Raw genomic sequence first — 20,078 nt, 5'->3', positions numbered from 1 at the left:
AATCCCATGGACAGAGGAGCCTGGCGGGCTAAGGTCCATGGGCTTGCAAATAGTCGGACACGACTGAAATGACTTAGCATGCACTCACGCCAGCTGGTGGTGGGGAGCGGGGGGGCACAGATCACTAAACCCGGATGACTCCCCCGTTGGGGGTAGGGCAGGTATCTGAGGGGGGTCACTCAGACGGATGTCCCTGAGAGGGGGGTCTAGGCATTCACGTGCCCTGGAGGGGAGAGAGGGAAGGAGGGTCCCCCTGGCTTGGGAGGAAAGGCTGAATCCTTGGCTGAGGACCTTCTTCCTGCCTCTGCCTAAGAAGCTCCAAAAAGAAGCGCCCCTTTCTTCGCAGGACAACTGTCGGCGTGACCACATGTCAGATCACGCTGACCTCCTTATCGAGGCTGACCCAGAGGCCACGTCCTGGCACGGAGCTTGGCCGTGGTGAACATCCTGACCGCAATGCCACACGGCCCTGACTCCTAACTAGGGGGGCGTCCTCCTTGTGCTCTGCCCCATGGCCAGGTGCACCCAGGTGCTTGCTCACACACTCAGAGGCTTTGTTAAGGACTAATTTTCTAGTTCCAAAGGTCCTTCGCCATCAGCCAGCTGGGTTCTGGACTAGAGAACTCAGCCCAGAGGAGGAGCGCACGTCTCACAGGTGTCCTCCAGCGTCCCGGGGGGAGGGATGGCATGAGGGGCGCTGACGTCAGGGGTCAGAAGGGTAACCAGCCGTGATGCCAGAGCAGCAGGTGGCCAGGCCCTGTCCCTGGCACCCTCTTGGCCCCCAGGAGCCTGCGGCCAGCCTAGTACCATTGGGGAGGAGGCTCCCAGCAGGTATGACAACGGTACCTTGGGCTGGAGTTTGTGACGTCAGGCAGCCAGGAAGTAGGCCAGGCGGGCTGCTTTTCCTGGGCTTGACTCGCTGCAGTCAGGCCAGGGGTTCACGGGCTGGGCCGGACGTGCACAGGGAACTCGGCCACCTCGCGGGTGGCGTCACCAGGAGCCAAGCACGCTGTTGTCAGTGGAGAATGGCGTCTGTGCCTACCGTCGGCCACCGTGCTTCGATGGAGCGGCACCCCTGTGCTCATTATTTCAGGCTTCAGAGGTGACAGCTGACTCAGGGGGAGTGTCCCATGGAAGCCTGTCTTGGGGACCTCCCTGGCGGTCCAGTGGTTAAGCCTTTGCCTTCCAATGAAGGCGGCGCAGGTTCGATCCTTGGTCAGGGAGCTGGGATCCCCCGCGCCCAAAACCAAAGCATAAAAATCTTCAATGAAGATGGATCATTGTGTCCAGTATGGATCAGGCATGGCTCCAGGGACCGGATGTTGGAACAGGCTCATCAGACTGATGGAGAAGGAAATGGCAACCCACTTCAGTATTCTTGCCTGGAGAACCCCAGGGACAGAGGTCCTGGTGGGCTGCAGTCTGTGGGATAGCACAGAGTCAGACACGACTGATGCGACTTAGCAGCAGCATCAAACCGAAAGCTCCTGCTGTTTTGGAGCCGATGTCCCTTCGGGAGGGCGGGGCTTGGCAGCACACGCCGAAAGGGCCCTGTGGTCTGACCCTAAAGCCCCGAAGCAGGGTATCTCGACCTGGGCGCTGTTGACGTTTGGGGCCGGACTGTTCTCTATGGTGGAGGGTGTCCCGGGTGTTTGAGGATGTTTGCTAGAATCCCTGGTCTCTAGACGCCAACGGCTCCCCCAGCCCCAGCTGTGACAACCGGGACGTCCCGAGGCAGCGCCACAAGCCCCCTGCGAGGACAGACTCGCGCCGGTTGAGTCAGAGCTCTCGTGCGATGCCCTGGGTTGTGTGCAGAAAGGGGTGTGTCTGAGCTGGGAGCCACGTCTCTGTCCGGAACTGAGGACGACTCTCATGGGGACTCCTGGGCCAAGTCCACAGCGACGATCGGGGCAGGAACGACGTGAAATAACCTCATGTGAAAAACAGCTAAGAAGAGCGGATAGTCCCCCGGGTGAGGGGGGGTGCAGCCGTCTCCCCAGATCGGAAAGGCATGCCGCTGTGTTGCGGGGGGCGCGGCTGCCTTGAGGCAGAGGTTCCGGAAGAAGGAGCCACAAGCAGGCTGTGCCCTTCAGGGAGTCCCGTGGGCTAGGCGCCACCCTCCCCGGCAAGGCCCAGCCTTTCCTTTCAAGATTCCGTCCCTGTTGCTGTGTCTGGCAGCAGGCTCCGGGGAGACGGGTGGTCCTGACGACCCCGCTCTGGGCTATGTTCTGCTCGGTCACGGACGTGCGCGCTTCGGTGTTGGGTTTCCCTGGTGCTCTGGGAGCTCTCTGCTCCCTGGAAGGTGCTGCTGGAGCTGCTGGTCTCCCAGAGGGACCTGGAGGTGCTGGGGGAGAGCCAGCCTCTGCAGCCTCCCCCACGGGACCCGGGCCAGGAAGGGGGGCACCTAGATTCCCCCGGGGGTGACGCGAGCGAACCCCACGCAGGAAGGACGGCAACTGAGAGAGGCGGAAGAGCGTGCTCCCCACACCCTGGGCTGGTTCCCGCTTCTCCACAGTTCAGAGGGGGTTCTGCCGGCCCCTCCCTCGCTCCAGACCCAGAGTTCAGGCCTGTGCACCCCAACTGACCCGCCAGAGCCCCACTTCTCACTGCCTGCCTGCAGATCACTCCTGCCCCGAGGTCATGTCCTCACTTCTAGGAAGCAGCCTCCCACATCCCCTCCCTCACCCCCTCCCCACCCCCTACTCTGGACTGGCTTCTGGATTGCTCTGTACTCCATGAGGGCTTGCTGCCCTTCCTGCCTCTGCACATGTGTGGGGTGCCAGCTCCTGGAAGGAGCATCGCGGGAGATAAGCTGCCGGCCCCGTGGACTCTGGAGGCCAAAGGGAGAGCAGAGACCCCTGTTCCAAGTCAACGGGGAGGGTCTGCTGTGGACGGAGCCCTGGGCTGGAAGAGGGGAGCGATGGCCTGCCAGGTCCCTTCTGAGACCCCTTCCTGGAGGGTGAGGCTTCCCCCCAGACCCTGGACTGGGGAAGCCAGAGCCCATCCTCTCCCAGGGGCGTCCAGCCTCATGTGGCTGGGCCCTTGGGTCTCCATCGAGTCCCACCGACTCTTGATGGGCCCGGCCCTCAGATGCACAGCTCTGTTCCTGCTGGAACTTTTTTTTCTGACCAGAATGCAGGAGGGAGATGTGCCCTGGTGTGGAGGCAAATGGTGGCACGTGACTTCAGAGAATATCAGACTAGAAAGACCCGCCGTCATGGCTGCCTGCGGGTGGAGGGGCTGTGGGCGCGGTGCTCTTCACGTCGCTGGGCATTACCTTTTCTCCCGCCCTCAGCACAGACCAGGGCTTCCTAGGTGGCCCACACGGTAAAGAAGCCGCCTGCCGATGCAGGAGATGCAAGAGACGTGGGTTCGATTCCTGAGTCAGGAAGACCTTCTGGAGGAGGAAATGGCAACCCGCTCCAGTATTCTTGCCTGGGAAATCCCATGGACAGAGGAGCCTGGCGGGCTACAGTCCCGGGGGTCGAAAAGAGTCCAACACGACTGAGCACCTCCCCCCCGCCCCCAAACATGGACTAGTTTGTAAAAGGAATAAAAGGGCTGAATGAGAGGGGATGGCATGGCTCACCCATGACCACGTTCTAAACACAAGCGAGCTGTTTGCAGCATGGAGACCCAGGGAGGGAAATGAAGTGACTGTCCCCTGCAGGTGCTGGTCACACACTGCCCCGCTCAGCGGGCGGTGGTGGCCTAGGCAGTGACCGGTGGAGCCGCTTAGCTCTCTTTGTATTTATTTTTAAACAAGAATTTTTATTGGAGTCTAATGTTGTGTCAGTTTCTGCCGTACCACAAAGTGAATGTCACACACACACGTCAGTGCAGTTCAGTCGCCGCTCAGTCGTGTCCGACTCTGCGAGCCCGTGGGCTGCAGCACGCCAGGCCTCCCTGTGCGTCACCAACTCCTGGAGTCCACTCAGACTCATGCCCGTTGAGTCGGCGAAGCCGTCCTGCCGTCCCGTCCTCTGTCACATCGAGCCCCTCTTTAGAGCCTTTCCCCGTCTGGGCTGTTGCCGAGAATGGACCAGAGTTCCCCGAGCTCTGCGCTTGTTCAGCCGCTCAGTCGTGTCCGACTCTTTACGACCCCATGGACTGCAGCAGCCAGGCTCCTCTGTCCATGGGATTCTCCAGGCAAGAACGCTGGAGCGGGTTGCCATTGCCTCCTCCAGGGGATCTTCCTGACCTAGGGACTGAACCCTGGGCAGAGAGACGGCCCGTGCTGCGGGCCGTCCAGGAGGGTCTTGCCCCAGGATGGCCAGGGAGAGGGCCTGGGGACACTGGGGCTGACTCCGCCTGGTCTTCCCGCAGCGTGCTGGACGTCTTCCCCACCGTGCTGGCCCTGGCCGGGGCCCCCCTGCCCCGAGGCCGAAGCTTTGATGGTCTGGACGTCTCGCAGGTGCTGTTCGGCCGGGCGCAGATGGGACACAGGGTAAGTGGAGGAGGTGCGTGTCCTCCCCGGCTCATCCGGAGGCCGGCCTGCCGCCCCCATCCAGGTCTGCCAGCTTGTGTGCAGACAGACCCATCCTCAGAAGATGCCCACCAGTGGCCGCTGGAGGTCCAGCCTGCCAGACCCCTGGGAGGGGCACTCCTTTGAGAGGAACCTGTTTCCACTCCCTGCTCTGCTTTGAGTCAGTCCAGCTCATCACCCAGATTTCTAGGTAGCAGTTTGGCCTAGGGCGGGTTACTTATTCCCTGTAACAAATGTTTTTTTTTTCTCACCATCATTTAATTTTCTGACATGACGTCGGCAGAAGGCACAGGCTTTAGCTGGATGGGATGTATAAGCAGTGTCTGCACTGTATTATGGGGCTCCCTGCCTCCCCCCTCCACTGACCCCGCCAGAACAAAAGCTCCTTAAGGGCAGGAATCTCACCGTGGAATTCTCAGTACACGTAACTCGGGGTCTGGCACCCAGCCAGCATGCAGTGAATGAGAACTGAGTGACTGGGTGACCGAAAAGATGGGTGAATGGGTGAGTGGATGGATGGATGATGTCCTGGGGGCGGGGCCCCTGACCTCTCCCGGCTCCTGGAGCGCTCAGCGCACACAGCCCTCCAGCCCCCAGGCCCCTCTCGGGTGTTTCCGGAAGCATTCGGTGGCTGTCTCTCTCTCTGTTTTACTTTTGCCAAAAGGAAGAGGAAGTGGGAGGAGGGAAGGGGGCGGGTGGGATCCGGGCCTGGCCTCCCAGTTAGGGACCTGCACATCAAAGCGTCTATTTCTGGCCTCCCGAGAGTCACAGGGAAGTGAGTCGAATGTCCTGAGGCAGTTCCTGAAGGTGCCCTGCCCCTCTGCCGGTGCACGGGTCAGAGTGGGCCCTGGGCTCCTTCATGGAGGCCCGGGCTGGCCCCTGGGGCAGAACAGCTCCTCCCAGCTGGTCTGATCCCCCCCCTACCCTGCTTCCCGAGCTGCAGACCCTGCCAAGCCCAACCCTGTTCCCCGCCCCCACCCAGGACAGCTACGCAGGAAGGTGGCTTCCGCCCCTGGGCTGGGAGCTGGCGGTATGTGGCCCTGGGGGGTTGTCGACTGCGTCAGTGGAGAGATGCTCCCAAGTGTCCAGGAGGGTGACTAAGGTCACCAGGAAGCTTCGACGTTGGCTCCTCAACGCGGTCCCAGAGCCCGTGGGAGCTGGCGCGGAACTTCCGTCTGCAGCCGCCGGAGACCTCCTGCTTTCTCAGGCTGCCTCTTCCGCCAACTCGCAGGGGCCCCTCTTCAGGGCTGCGTGGTGACTAACGTGGGCCCCAGGGACCCGGCAGGACGGCCTGATAAAGGCCACAACGCCGTTTGGGGTTTTGCGGGGACGTGTGATGGGTGGGGACACAGCTGGAGTGGGGCTGACGGCACCCCGTGAGCCAAGGGGAACAGCCACGCCTTACTGCTCACCAGGAGCTCTGCGGGAACTCTTAGGGTGTGTCTCTCGTGGGCCCGGCCCCCCCAAGGACTAGACTCCTGCAGTGTTAGTAAAGACACCTGAGAGGTCAACATAGCTTGCTGCTGGCCCTGGATTTGGCCTTGGTCTTTTCTGAGTGTGTGCTAAGTCGCTTCAGTCGTGTCTGACTCTTTGCTCTCCCGTGGACTGTAGCCCCCAGGTTTCTCTGTCCATGGGATTCTCCAGGCAAGAACAGCAGAGTGGGCTGCCATGCCCTCCTCCAGGGGATTGAACCTGAGTCTCTTTCGTTTCCTGGGGTGGCAGGAGGGTTCTCACCATGGGCCCCACCTTGGTCTTTCCTAGTCGGCCCCAAGAGAAACGATTGTAAATCCCCTCGAAGTTGCTGATGGAAGACCAGGAGGGAAACATAGGATTATAAAGATGTGCATACATATACATGTGTGTTCACACACACACATGCACGCGTGTGCTTTTCTGTATTCAGTAACCACTTATTTAGTATCGCGTGCAAGGCGCTGTGTCAGACATTCTGGGACATCCAGTGGCACATAACAGCCTTAAAGGTTAGATTTAAATGTTTCCACCTGTTTGGAACATTCCTTAATACGCAGAATATATTCATTCGCTCCCACAGCACGCACATGTATGTTTTAATAAACACAGTTTGTTCACCCTCAGCTATATTCTGGGCTTACAAGGTTCTGGTATGGGTTGGTTTAGAAAACCATTCCAGTTTCAAGAAGCTCGAAGGAACCCCTAGACTGTCATCTCAAAGCTATGCAAAACGCCTCAGCCCTTGGGTGCTTCCGTTTTGCAAGCAGGTAATGGCAACGGCAAGTTGGCGAGCTGAAGCAACTTGGGGCTGTGTGCACACTGACCCCGCCCCTTGGGCCCTGCGATGAGAGCAGATGCTGGGCTGTGGGTTTTCCAGCGGAGCGGTCTTCTCACTTGCGGACAGCCAGGGCCGTCTTGTCTGTGATGTTCAAAACCACGGCTGCTGACTCTATGCTGTGCATTCCTGCACACCCTGCAGTCGGGGGTGGGGGGTCTGTGTCCAGGCACCGAGGGCAGCCGCAGCAGGGAGGGGGAGTGGAGAGGGGGAGCAGGGAGGGGTCGGGCAGGGGGGCACACAGGTCCCACTCAGGGCTTGCCTGGCTCCCGGCTGGAAGCTGCAGGTTGTGGCATCGTGGCTGGTCACGTCTTATCCCCGCCCCAGGCTGACACGTCCAAGCCCGAGAACTGTCAGCCAATGGAAAGCTTCCGTAGCAGCACTGCACCTGCTCTGCCCTGACCAACCTGGGGCCGTGTGGTCACACAATGCGCAGCCATCCCTGGAGACCACACGTCGGAAGAGCAGTTAAGTCCTTAGTCTCTGGACCACTGATCACCTCTCTTAAGGAGAAGAGAGGCCCCTAGTGGTCAGAGATGCTGTCCAGAGCGGCTGGCACAAGGCTGACCACTTTTGGAGATGGGGATCTGCGAGCCCGCACCCGAAGGCCTGGGAGCTCTCCTGGCTTTCTGAGGATGTCACCTAGGCACCGGCCTCCAGGGCTTAAAGTAAGGAGGTGCCTCCTGCTTGAAAAACGGCGATTGGATAGAATAAAGCTAACAGGTAAGAAAAGCCACCAAGAAGATGCATGTGTTTGCAGAAGATAAAGTTATCTTTGAAATTCGGACTGCGTGTCCCCTGGGGAGGAAATGTCTCCAGCTGTGATTCGTGTGTAAATTCGCCAGCCTCCTTCCTCTGTTGATATAAACAAGAACGCCTTGGTCGGTCAGCTCAGAGGGGAGAGCAGGGCACGCACAGAGTTCTCCAAACCCATCCGCGGGCTTGAGGGCGAGCCACCCTGCTTCCTCTTGGATTTCGGAAGCGGTGCCTGGCAACGCGAGTAAACATCCTGCCCACGGCAGTCCGCCCCTGCAGAGCTTCTGTTACTGAGAGTCACACGGTGTCAAGGATTCTAACCTGCAGACCAGGGCTCCCGTCTCCTGGGTGTCTGAGTAACGTTGCAGCTCAGCTGACAATAGGTTTTCCAAGCGCCCCTCCCACCCCACTTCCTGTCTTCTCCAGAAGGAAACAACACAGCCTCCTGCGGTGAGAGGCTTGGCTTCCTTGGGCTGGAAGGGGTGAGGGTTCTGAGTTATGATCCTCTTCCTGTTTGGACGGGGCCTGCTGTCATCATGCCTCCAGGATCACGGGCGCTGTCACGAGAGCTCGGAAGCAGCAGGTGTTGGGGGGGCCCACCCTCGCTGGCAGCCGCTCAGGGCTGGGAAACTCGGGGGGACAGCTGTTTACCGCTCCAACAGATGTTTCTCATTTTTTTTTTTAGCTCCATGGAAACTTTGAATCACATAAGCGCCTTTCCAGTGATATATATCAGTCATGATTCATAGCAGGGCGGTCTCACGCTTCCAGCCCAAAGCCCCCAGCTTTCCAAGGATGCTGGTCATTTATTTCCTACCAGACCTTGCCCTTGGGAACCCTGAACTCCACTCTGAGTCTCTCCATTCTGGAGGGCGATTCTTTTTTCTTTTTTTGTTTTGGCAGGGTAGGGGAAACCATACCCTGTGGCCTGTAGGATTTAGACCCCCCACAACCCCGCCCCAGGGATTGAACCCATGCCCCTGGCATGCCCTGGCCACCTTGAAAACTGTAATTTGGGGACCGGGGGTAGTAAGTAAAATAAAATAGTTATTCTTAAGATTTTATTTTAGGGGACTCCCCTGGTGGAGCAGTGGCTAAGACTCTGCGCCCAGTACAGGGGCCCGGGTTTGATCCCCGGTCAGGGAACTGGATCCCACGTGCCCCAGCTAAGACCTGGGGCAACCAAATAGTAAATAAAAATGAAATCATAAATAGTGAAGTAGAGTTGGTTACAACACTGTGTTAATCTCTACTGCATAGCAAAGTGACCCAGTTATACATAGGTGTACGTTATTTTCATATTCTTCTCCACCATGGTTTATCACAGGATAATGAACATAACCCCTTGTGCTGACCGTTGAAATTCTTGATTTGGGGACAAGGTTTGTCTCATCCTCATTTTGCACCGGACCCTGCAGATGACCAGGCTAGTTCTGGGCTTGGAATCCGGCCAGACCTGTGACCCACTCGGATGAACTGACCGGGAGACGTGCCGCCCGCTTAGGCTCGCGGGAATAGGCCGTGTGGACCGGAGGCCTGTGTCTGCCGCGTTTGGGGCGGGGTGGGCTCGGCGGTGATGGGGAGCAGGGACCACGACAAGGACGCTCCTGCTGTCCAGGGGGGGTGTCGGGCGCTTCACCACGAAGCCTTGTCCCCCTTCCCCAGGTGCTGTTCCACCCCAACAGCGGGGCTGCCGGAGAGGACGGAGCGCTTCAGACTGTCCGCCTGGAGCAGTACAAGGCCTTCTACGTCACCGGTGAGTGGGGGGGTGCCCTGCGGACCCCCACTCAGGCCTCACGGCGAGGGTGCGTGCCCTCCTTCAGGGACGCGGGGGCATCTCTGATGGCGTCGCCCCCAGATCCGGTCCCAGGGGCCCCGCCACACCCACCAATACACAAACAAGGTCTTTCCACTCTTCCCCGAGCTCCCCAGCCAGCTCGGAGCTGGCCCAGCGCGTCTACACTGCCCTTTCTCCCGCAAAAAAAGCTTCACCCCATGGTTCTACTTGCGGGGCCCGTGTGACTGAATGTTCAGTGGAGGCTTGGAGAGACTTTAAAGTGTAATTTGCCTGACAAGAGGCTGTTTGAGAAAGTAGCTGTAGAAGGTCTGTTTAGCAAACTGAGGTTTCCTGCTTCTTGGCTCACCCTGTGGGTGTCTTAAATGTTAACGTATTTTAGAAACCTGGTACCCGATCAGGGATGGTTCTTAAAATCTTCCAGTGGCTTCTTGCTTCCAACTGAATTCAAATTCCCTCCATCCTGGGTCCCTGCACATTTTTTTTCTGGCTGCAGAGCATGGGGGTCTTAGTTCCCCAGCGGGGGATCAAACCCGCGCCTCTTTTAGTGGAAGCAAAGAGTCTTAACCCCTGGGCCACCAGGGACGTCCTGTATTTCGTTTCTGTTTTAGAAAGTTTTATTTATCTGTGGCCGTGCTGGGTCCTCACTGCGTGCGTGGTGGTTCGCAGCTGCGACGAGCAGGGGCTGCTGTTCGCTGCGGTGCCGGGCTTCTCACCGTGACGACGTCTCTTGTTCCGGAGCGCAGGCTCTAGGGCACAGGGGCTTTGGTAACTGTGGACACGGTCTTGTTTGCCTCGCGGCACGTGGGATCCTCGCGGACCAGGGACCAGACCTGCGTCCCCTGCATTGGCAGGCGGATTCTTGTCCACCAGACCACCAGGGAAGCCCGTCCCGTGCTTGTCTAGTCTTAGTTTCCAAGAGTAATGACCCTCCTTGGCCTCCAGATTAAAATCCCTCTCAGCGTTTAAGGCCACCTGGATGGCAGAATGCCTTTTCATCTTCCCAGCTGGTAGGATATGGAGAACCCTGATATTTACCACATTTTACCTTCTGTGCCAGTTATTCAAGTACATCTTTTATCCTTCCTAATAGCTTTAAGCCCTCTAAACTCAACGGCCAGGGGTGCTAGTGGTAAGGAACCTGCCTGCCAATGCCGGAGACGGAAGAATCACGGGTTTGATCCTGGACCAGGAACATCCCTGGAGGAGGAAATGGCACTCGGGTTACAGTCCATGGGGTCTCAAGGAGTCGGATGCAGCTGACCATCTAAGCACAAACTCACCTCTGTAAGCTCTTTAATCTTTGTCCTCTTGATGTGCCTCGCACAGAATCTTGGATCTGGTAGGAACACTAACACTTTTTTGTAATGAATGAAAAACAAGACCTCTCCCCACCCCATGCAAAAAAAAAAAAAAAAAGCCCTTTCAAATCTGGGATCTGATATGGATTCCAGTTTGATTCAGTTATTTGAGGTTAGAGCTTTCCAAAGAATTATATAATGAAGCACAAACATTATTTGCCTTGAGCATGAATAAGTGACCCCAAAGAAAATGTGTCATAAAAGCAAAACCAGTTCTTTTGAGTTCATCACTTGAGAAATATTAAAACTGCCACAGGAATGTGCGACTCTCCAAGACCTAAAATGCAAACCAGTCAGATATTTGTTATGCTTTCAGATGGGAAGCTCTAGATTACAGCCCTTACATTACTCTATTGAAGAGGTATGGTTTCTCCAGGCTGAGTTAATTTCAGAAGTCGTAACCCAGCCAGAAAGCCCTTGGCACCACAATGCCGGGGTCATACGACGTAATAAGCCTGTTGGAAACGATCACAATCAGAAAGGAATTATGACACCCAGGGGAGGCCTGCTCCTCTCTACAGTCATCCAGCTCCCAGGAGAGTTAGCAAATGGAGAAGGGAGATGTCAACAGATGGGTGAGGGAGCTCTGATTCCTTCTCTCACCTCCCATCCTTGAAACTCTGCGTCCGGATGACTTAAACCTGCTTTGCGATGAGATGAATTGACACCTGCTACATTAGACTGCTGCTGCTGCTGCTGAGTCGCTTCAGTCGTGTCCGACTCTGTACGGCCCCACAGACGGCAGCCCACGAGTCTCCCCTGTCCCTGGGATTCTCCAGTCAAGAACACTGGAGTGGGTTGCCATTTCCTTCTCCAATGCAAGAAAGTGAAAAGTCGAAGTGAAGTCGCTCAGTCGTGCCCGACTCTTAGCGACCCCATGGACTGCAGCCCACCAGGCTCCTCCGTCCATGGGATTTTCCAGGCAAGAGCACTGGAGTGGGTGCTACATTAGGCTAGAGAAAGACATGTGTGACCTGTGATGAGGACGCAGTTTTAGATTTTTCAGTGAACTAGGTTGCTGTTTAGGCATTGTCATGTGTGAGTCTCTTCTGTGAGCCCATGGACTTAGCCCACCAGGATTCCCGGTCCATGGGGTTCTCCAAGCAAGAATACTGGACTGGGCCGCCGTTGCCTTCTCTGGAGAATCTTCCCACCCAGGGATCAAATCTGAGTCTTCTGCATTGGAAAGGGGATTCTTTACACTAAGCCACCAGGGTAGCCCCACCACGGGCTGTTAATTACCACCTAATCTCCTTAAACTTGAGGAGGCTGGCTTTTATACTTGGTTAGAACTGGGGTCTGTTGAATTTTGTCCTTCAGTTCAGTTCAGTTCAGTCGCTCAGTCGTGTCCGACTCTGCGACCCCATGAATCGCAGCATGCCTGGCCTCCCTGTCCTTAGGTAAATGTCTCCATCCTGGGACACAGTCTTCACTCCTAGTATGAACATTTAAGGGCTTCAGTGGAAAACACGAAGTGTTTATCAGGCCTGTCTAGCTTAATAGCATTCACACTGTGAGCTCCACGACCCTTCCTTGCTGAGCCCTTCAGACTTGTGTGGGGAAACCGGCCCCTCCGCTGCACGCCCGTTCTGGGCTCACTCCAGGTAGCACTGATAATTCGTCGGGATGCTCTGCACACCTCGGGCCGACGCTGGGTTGACGGGGTCTCTGCGGTCCCCTCCCCAGGCGGAGCCCGAGCCTGCGACGGGAGCGTCGGCCCCGAGCGGCACCACGAGCGCCCCCTCATCTTCGACCTGGAAGCTGACCGCGCCGAGGCCGCGCCCCTGGACCAGGGCGGCGCGGAGTACCGGGCGGTGCTGCCCAGGGTCGCGGCGGCTCTCGCCGGCGTCCTCGCCGACATCGCCCGCGACCGCGTCTCGCGGGCGGATTACAGCCAGGACCCTTCCGTGCGGCCCTGCTGCGACCCCCGCCGCCCCGCCTGCCGCTGCCGGGCCGCGTGAGGGACACACTGAGCCAGGACGCCGGCGCTTGCCCCCGGCGCTTGCCCCCGCCGCGGCCCCGCGCGCTCCGAAGACAAGGCCCCGAGCTGTTCCGCGGTCACCGCTCTGCGTCCCCGTCTGAGAGCGCACCGCGCCCGCGCTGTGAGCAAAGGCAGCGAGTCAGGAGTCAGACCAGCCTCTGAACTTGGGCGATTATGTAACCGGACTCGCAGAAGGACGCTGAAGGAGACCAGGAGAGACGTGAAGATGCCTGCCTGGAACAGGACGTGACCCCGAGCAGCGCACAACGCGCTGCAGTTCCTTTTTCTTTTTTTAAATGTACCCAGTTTTGCTGGTCCTTTGATCGGAGGCCCGTGCCCTCTGGCGTCTGGAGCAGCCCCGCCCCGCCTTTCCTGCGCCCGCAGGCCACCTGGGAGCTTGTGACTGTGCTGATTGCGACCAAGCAGCGGGGTGCGACCGGAGATGCTCCGCGGCCGGGAGGCTCCCCTAGGGATGCTGGGGCAGAGTGGACACCTGACGTAGGTCCGCTTGTCTCTGAGCGGAAGAGCCACAGAAGCATCCCCACCTCCCTCCATCCCTTCCACAGGCAAATGTCTGTACTCTGTAGATTTTAGGGATTCTTCCTGCCTCCTCAAACCACAAAGTAAAATTTTAAAGCCTCAAACGTGCATTGCCATGATTTTATTATTAGTGTCCTAGATGGGACTGAAAGGTCATGAATGGTTTATTCCGATCACTGCAAACACCTTTGGCCTGGCCACAACAGCCTGAGTCACATAGACGGAATACAGTTCCGAGAGGTGTTCCTATAGGTACATTTTATACACAGCATACATGTTCAAAAGGATGCCCTCGTTAATGTAAAATTGGGGTTGTCGATGGATACGGTTCGTTCCCGTGGACGCTGCAGCTGGGACACACTTTCCAGGGCAGGCCATGGGTCTGTGCCGGCCCCCGCGCCCACCGGCTGAGAACCGCGTCCCGGGGCTTCTGTCCCCCCCGCCGCTCACTCAGCCGCCTGCCTGTCCATCTTCCTCGTCTGCTCCAGAACCACCTGACCCGGGCGGCCCTGCTGCCCGTCAGGACGGTGTGGCTTTGTCCTGCTGACCTCCACGGCACGAAGTGATCTGCCGAAATCAAAACACAGCGGCCTTACCCTTTCTGGGGGGTGCTGGCAGGTGAGCGGCGTGTCGGCGGGTCAGTGTCCACACGGGGCTGGTGGAGGTTCCCCATCTGTCAATCCACAGACCGACCCTTGCGTGTGGCCACAGGGGTCACCTGTCTTCTTTAGGTGCAGAAAATACTATTTGTAAAAAATACATATGTGTGTGTGCATGTTCGGTTTTCTCTCTTTGCGACCCCACAGACTGCAGCCCACCAGGCCCCTCTGTCCATGGGATTCTCCAGGCAAGAACACTGGAGTGGGTTGCCATTTCCTCCCCCAGGGGATCTTTCCAACCCAGGGATCGAACCAGGTCTCCTGCACTGCAAACCGATTTTTTTTTAACCGTCTGAGCTACCAGGGAAGCCCAAACTATATATGCATATTGACATGTATATGTGTATTTTCCTTAAAGGCTCATCTTACTGGTAAACACAGACTGCTAAGTCACTGTGAAAAAGTCAGTAAACACCCTTGGTCCCAATTCCTTCACTCCCAAGAGTAAGACGAACGTCAGAAAATACGCACTCACCAAGGGCGACTTGTTACTGACCCAAAGCTGCTCCCTTCCCGAATACAGCATCTTTCCGTCTCACTGTGCTCAGAGCAAAGTAAATCCCAAGGAGGGAAGCGGGATGGTACCCAGCCAAGTGTCAGTGTGTTTGAAGAGGAAGATCAGCAGTGACTATACAGGGACCCCTCGGGATTATCCGGGTAAACCTCCGCTCCTGTCTGTGAGCTATTAAGACCCCAGGATGCGTCAGGATCCCAGAGCGCCTTTAGGAATGTGGGTAGAGGTGAGACTTCTGGGCCGGTGTTTGTAACGGGCCTGGCACTTCAGGACAGGCAGAGAGAGAAGTGTCTAGATTCTCCGGGGATGATCACAGCCAGCAAGGGCGTGACTGAGACAGTCCCTCTCATGAGAACATACCAGGCCTCTGACCCGCCCGCTCATTACCTGCTGCTGTGCCTGCAGCCTCAGGGCAGGGCTGGGGGCCGACGGCCCCTGCAAGTCCTCCCGACATCTCTGCACAATTTTGGGGGCTGCTTCAAAATCACTAGGGCCTGACGAGCATTCCCGGGAACCTCTTTCGGTGACGGGCACTCCCACTCGTGTATAAATAAGAGGCCTCCATGCAATTTAAAGCAGCTTCCACTCATCTGGTCCTGACACAGGAGACGGGATGACTGGCTCCTCCCAGGCTCCCTGGCATGGCCTAAGCAGACAGGCCTCCCATTTTGTCGCTAATTCTCAAGCATCTCCAGTTTTTTGTTTTTTACTCCAAATGATGTACCAAATAACAGGTACACCAAATAACATGGGGTACTTTTAATTTGATACAGGTTTTCTTTGGCAAGAGATCACCTCTGAATGCCAATACCCAGGGTAATCCGGTTCTGTAAATATAAGAGGTCTCCAGGTCTGCTCTGGTTACAGTGGAGAGTCTCACAATCCAATCATCTTTTAGAGCAGCCCCAGACTTTTACAACTGCTGATGATGGGTAGGAAGGTCCCATAAGCCACTGCGTCTGACCTGCTCTGGGTTCCAAGGATGCAACTTCAGGACCCAGATGCCAAGTTTTGGGGAACAGAAAAGCTCCCTCTATAGTGAAGAGGGGCAAGAGAACCCCCAAAGCAAAACAACTGCCCTACTGGGAGGCATTGAGCCAACAAATGTTTTTAAATGAACAGTTTTAACGATGACTGCTTTCTGGCCCTGAAATGTCAGCTTCACTTGTTGGCACTGTGTGTGACGATCTATAAAAAGCCAAAAATGTCCGTCTCACGCAGCACCCCGTGGAGCCTTTTGGGAAATGACAAATGTGGCCTTTCAGCCCCTGCACGAAGGGCCCATGGCAGCTTTTTGTTTTGTATTTTTTGGCTGTAACATGTGGCATATGAGATCTTAATTCCTCGACCAGAGATCACACCTGCACCCCTGTGTGAGAAGCGTGGAATCTGAACCACTGGACCACCAGGGAGGCCCCTCCTTTTCTTCCCTCTGCGTAGACTGTCCTACAGATTTATGCAAGAGAGAAGCCAGAGCCGCCCTCCATCTTCTTGCAAATGGAATCCACCTGGCATGAAATCAGCACTGAGAGAAAACACTGGCCCCCAAGACCTGTGCCCCAGTGGCTGCCCCTCTCTGCCTCCAGGAGGGACGGTCAGGGAGCCCCCCACGTTTAGGCCTAAACACTGCTTCCATTTCGAGATGATTCCAAGCTGACCGTCCGGGCTGCTCTCTAACTAAAGCTCACAAGAGGGGCTCTCTGGTGCCCCGAACAGAAGCTTGAAGGCTCAGAACCAGGGGCACAAGCTTCTCGTCTCCCAAGATGTGAGAAGGACCCCTGCCCAGCGCCCAGCCCAGCCTGGGGTACCCCCGCTGCCCACAGGGCTGAAGCAGGGGATGGGGGTGGCCGGGCTAGAGGGGCCGGAGGTGGGGGAGGTCCCAGCTGACACGTGGCTCTGCAGGGTCTGTCAGAGAGGAGGGGCTGAGGGCCCAGTGCTGTCAGAGCGTCACCTTTAGCATGAGGGCGCTAGGACATGAGGCGCCCCGGGAAAAGGAGTTTACACGGGCAGGTTCCTCCTCTGTGAGCTGCGAAGACACAGCTAAAGAAGCGGAACTGAGGCCTGGTCTCTGAACGGGGGAGGCCGCAAGACCGCCTGGGAGAGAACGCGCCATCCTAACACGCGGGTGGGCTGGTTTGGGTGGAGGCCCACCGCACGCTAAACCCCGCTGGCCTCCCGGGTGTCCCGGCAGGATTAGGTGGTGCGGAGCAGACAACGGGGAAGAGGCTCCGCCCGGGCAGAGGGGAGGGCCCGTCCAGGCGCAGGGACCCAGCTCTAGGGGCGTCCAGTGCTCACAGGAGGGAACTCCTTCTCGTCGTCCAGACAAATCGGTCCCGTTGCAAACTCGTGTTCGGGAATGACCTCCCCGCGGAGCGCACCGCCGTCCTCGGAGTAACCTGCAGAACGGCAGTGAGGCGTGAGAGACGCTGGGGGCGCTGATCTCAGGCCTAGGTCGCGGGCCCGCCCACCCGGCACGGTGACCACCCAGGCCCCCGGGCCCGCCCACCTGGCACCGCGACCACCCAGGCCCCGCGGGCCCGCCCACCCGGCACCGCGACCACCCAGGCCCCGCGGGCCCGCCCACCCGGCACGGTGACCACCCAGGCCCCGCGGGCCCGCTCACCCGGCACCGCGACCACCCAGGCCCCGCGGGCCCGCTCACCCGGCACCGCGACCACCCAGGCCCCGCGGGCCCGCTCACCCGGCACCGCGACCACCCAGGCCCCGCGGGCCCGCTCACCCGGCACCGCGACCACCCAGGCCCCGCGGGCCCGCTCACCCGGCACCGCGACCACCCAGGCCCCGCGGCCCGCTCACCCGGCACGGTGGAGGCTGCGGACGCGCTCGGTCTGGCTACCGTCGCGGCGTAAGACTGAGGTAAGGGCGGTCTGAGGTCGTTTTCTTTATTCTCTTCGCTGGTTCCTGAGCCAAGCAAGCTACCGGCAGCGATGGAGGGGGCAGGGAGAGATGAGCGGTCACCTCCCGCCCAGGACACCTCCCGAGGAAGAGCGGGGGAGGCCGGGCCTGGCCCCGGCTTCAGGCGCAGCCCCCCGTCAGTTCCCCGGACCAGCACACCCTCCGACGGCCGGGTCAGTCGCGAACATCCCAGCCCTGGTTCCGGAACCTGCGCCCACCTGCGCGCACCAGGCGGGGATGCGCAGGCCGGCTCTCCAGGGGGCCCAAGCGAGGGGCGTCCTGCCGCAGACGGCAGGAGAGGTCTCCGTTCAGTTTGGCAAACACGTCCCAGGGACTCCGGGGAAAGAGGGGCCGGCAGGGCGGGGCCGGCAGGGATAGCCCGGCATGCGTGCTGCTGAGTCGAGGGAGCCCGGCGCCCAGCGGGCCCCCCGCACCCCGGCACCACCCCCGTACCCCGGGACACCCCCCGCGCACCAAGGGGCCCCGCACCCCGGCGCCCCCAGCATTCTGGCCCCGCTCTGCACCCGCACCCCGCACCCCCCGCACCCGTGTGTCCCCTCGCACCCCTCACACCCGCACCTCACACCCGAGTGCCCTCCCGCACCCCGGGGCCCCGCACCCTGACCCCGCACCCTGGCGGCCCCCGGCCCCCGCCCCCCACACCCCAGCGGCCCCCGACACACCCCGCACCTCGCACCCCCAGCACCCGGCCCCCCCCTGCTCTGGGCTCAGGGGACGCGACAGCGAGTCCTGAAAGCCCGGCTGTCTGACAACTGGCCTCTTCACCTGTGGGTCTTGATTAGGACACAGTCTCCTCCGTCCTGAGGGTCCAGGTTGTAGACATAAAGGTGCCCACTGGATGAGACGACCAGGAGCCGCGGCAGCTTCTGGATCCTGAGGGCCGAGAAGACACGCGCTGCGGTGCCCGTGCGTGTGTGGGCTCAGACGTTTCCAGGGGCCGAGCCCCGCCCTTCCCCCCGCCCCCAGCGCCCGGTCCCACCCTCCACACGCCAGAGGCCCGCCGGCCCGGAGCCTGGGTTGCCGGAGCTGTCCTTGCCGGCTTGTCTTTGAATGTAATTGTGTGGATGAGACAAAAGGTCGAACCTGACCCTGCACAGCAGGCTGAGTGGGGTGCTGCCTCTGCCTTTAACAGTGAAGGAAACGGCGTGGGTGGTGGTGGGGGGGCGGTGGGGTAAACTGGCCCCAAGCGACAAGGGCTCAGTTCAGTTCAGTTCAATTCAGTCGCTCAGTCGTGTCCGATTCTTTGCGACCCCATGAATTACAGCATGCCAGGCTTCCCTGTCCATCACCAACTCCCGGAATTTACTCAAACTCATGTCCATCGAGTCAGTGATGCCATCCAGCCGTTTCATCCTCTGTCGTCCCCTTCTCCTCCTGCCCCCAATCCCTCCCAGCATCAGGGTCTTTTCCAGTGAGTCAACTCTTCGCGTGAGGTGGCCAAAGTATTGGAGCTTCAGCTTCAGCATCTGTCCTTCCAATGAACACCCAGGACTGATCTTTAGGATGGACTGGTTGGATCTCCTTGCAATCCAAGGGACTCTCGAGTCTTCTCCAGCACCACAGTTCAAAAGCATCAATTCTTCAGTGCTCAGCTTTCTTCACAGTCCAACTCTCACATCCATACATGACCACTAGAAAAACCATAGCCTTGACTACACGGACCTTTGTTGGCAAAGTAATGTCTCTGCTTTTGAATATGCTGTCTAGGTTGGCATAACTTTCCTTCCAAGGAGTAAGCATCTTTTAATTTCATGGCTGTAATCACCATCTGCAGTGATTCTGGAGCCCCCCAAAATAAAGTCAGCCACTGTTTCCCATTTCCCCATCTATTTCCCATGAAGTGATGGGACCAGATGCCATGATCTTCGTTTTCTGAATGTTGAGCTTTAAGCCAACTTTTTCACTCTCCTCTTTCACTTTCATCAAGAAGCTTTTTAGTTCCTCTTCACTTTCTGCCATAAGAGTGATGTCGTCTGTATATCTGAGGTTATTGATGGGCTAGTTTTACAAAAATCTTTCCAATGTTCAGCTTTAACAGTCACGCTTAAAGGTCTTAGATAAGACGTCTGTCCACCCCACAGGAGTTTGGACCTGGACTTTGGAACTAGAGCTTTTTTACATAAATCCATAGAAATGGGAACCGTCTTCAAGACAGTATCACTGGAATGAGGAGTTTAAAACTTCCGTGCCAGCTTGCAGCTGCCCCGGAGGAGAAGAGACCAACCAGACGCACACTGGCTGATGGGGGGGGGCAGGATTTGGATGGCAAGGTGGTGAGGTGGAGAGGAGGGGCGGGTCTACCTTTACTTGCCCTTCCTGGCTCCCTTCTCTCGCTTTCCCTTAAACACGTTTGCATGTTTGGGGCACCCCACACTTTGGGAAATGAATCAGTGAGGGTTTCTGCCTGGCCGGGGCGGGGGTGGGGTGGAGGGGCTGGACTTACGTGGCGAGGGTGCAGATGTTCCTGTGGCCGGAGAAGCCCAGACGCCCGGTGGCAAAGGCCCTGTCCTGGTTCATCATGTCGGACACCTGGGTGGGGAGGTAGTTGGATGCAGCCAGGAACATCTTCCCCACGTAGCCGGTCCAAGTTGAGGGCTCCTCGGGTCGGCTGGGGAGCAAGGCGAGCGAGGGTGAGACCGAGACCCCCCGCGGCCATCCAACACCCGAGGCCTCCGAACGGGAAGCGCCCGTGCCCTGCTGTGACATCCTGCCCACGATGGCTGGGGACGTGCCCTTCTGGC

The 20,078-nt window shown here is 58.3% G+C and overlaps 2 protein-coding genes across 3 annotated transcripts in view; one reads left to right on the top strand and one right to left on the bottom strand.

Moving 5' to 3' along the window:
* Window positions 1-13,322, top strand: part of ARSG (arylsulfatase G) — a 69,742-nt gene extending 56,420 nt beyond the window's left edge. Inside the window, exons 10-12 of one of the 2 annotated variants that reach the window (XM_052657093.1) lie at window positions 4,327-4,447; window positions 9,216-9,306; window positions 12,393-13,322. In XM_052657093.1, coding sequence (XP_052513053.1) covers window positions 4,327-4,447; window positions 9,216-9,306; window positions 12,393-12,667 — 487 coding nt within the window. In that variant the 3' untranslated portion in view covers window positions 12,668-13,322. Of the gene's footprint in view, window positions 1-4,326; window positions 4,448-9,215; window positions 9,307-10,438; window positions 10,810-12,392 lie in introns of those variants that run through there. The other variant, XM_052657094.1, reaches the window with a different exon arrangement.
* Window positions 13,323-13,333: 11 nt separating this feature from the next.
* The window catches only part of WIPI1 (WD repeat domain, phosphoinositide interacting 1), a 28,686-nt gene continuing 21,941 nt past the window's right edge, over window positions 13,334-20,078 (bottom strand). The window contains exons 9-13 of the mRNA XM_052657110.1: window positions 19,781-19,945; window positions 18,103-18,210; window positions 17,218-17,336; window positions 16,696-16,796; window positions 13,334-13,794 (exon numbers count right to left, since the gene is read on the bottom strand). Of these exons, the coding sequence (XP_052513070.1) occupies window positions 13,747-13,794; window positions 16,696-16,796; window positions 17,218-17,336; window positions 18,103-18,210; window positions 19,781-19,945 (541 nt within the window). The 3' untranslated portion in view covers window positions 13,334-13,746. The remainder of the gene's footprint in view (window positions 13,795-16,695; window positions 16,797-17,217; window positions 17,337-18,102; window positions 18,211-19,780; window positions 19,946-20,078) is intronic.

This window comes from Budorcas taxicolor, chromosome 19, assembly GCF_023091745.1.
Source record: "Budorcas taxicolor isolate Tak-1 chromosome 19, Takin1.1, whole genome shotgun sequence".
NCBI classification, from domain to species: domain Eukaryota; kingdom Metazoa; phylum Chordata; class Mammalia; order Artiodactyla; family Bovidae; genus Budorcas; species Budorcas taxicolor.
This window is presented reverse-complemented; position numbering and strand designations above follow the sequence as displayed.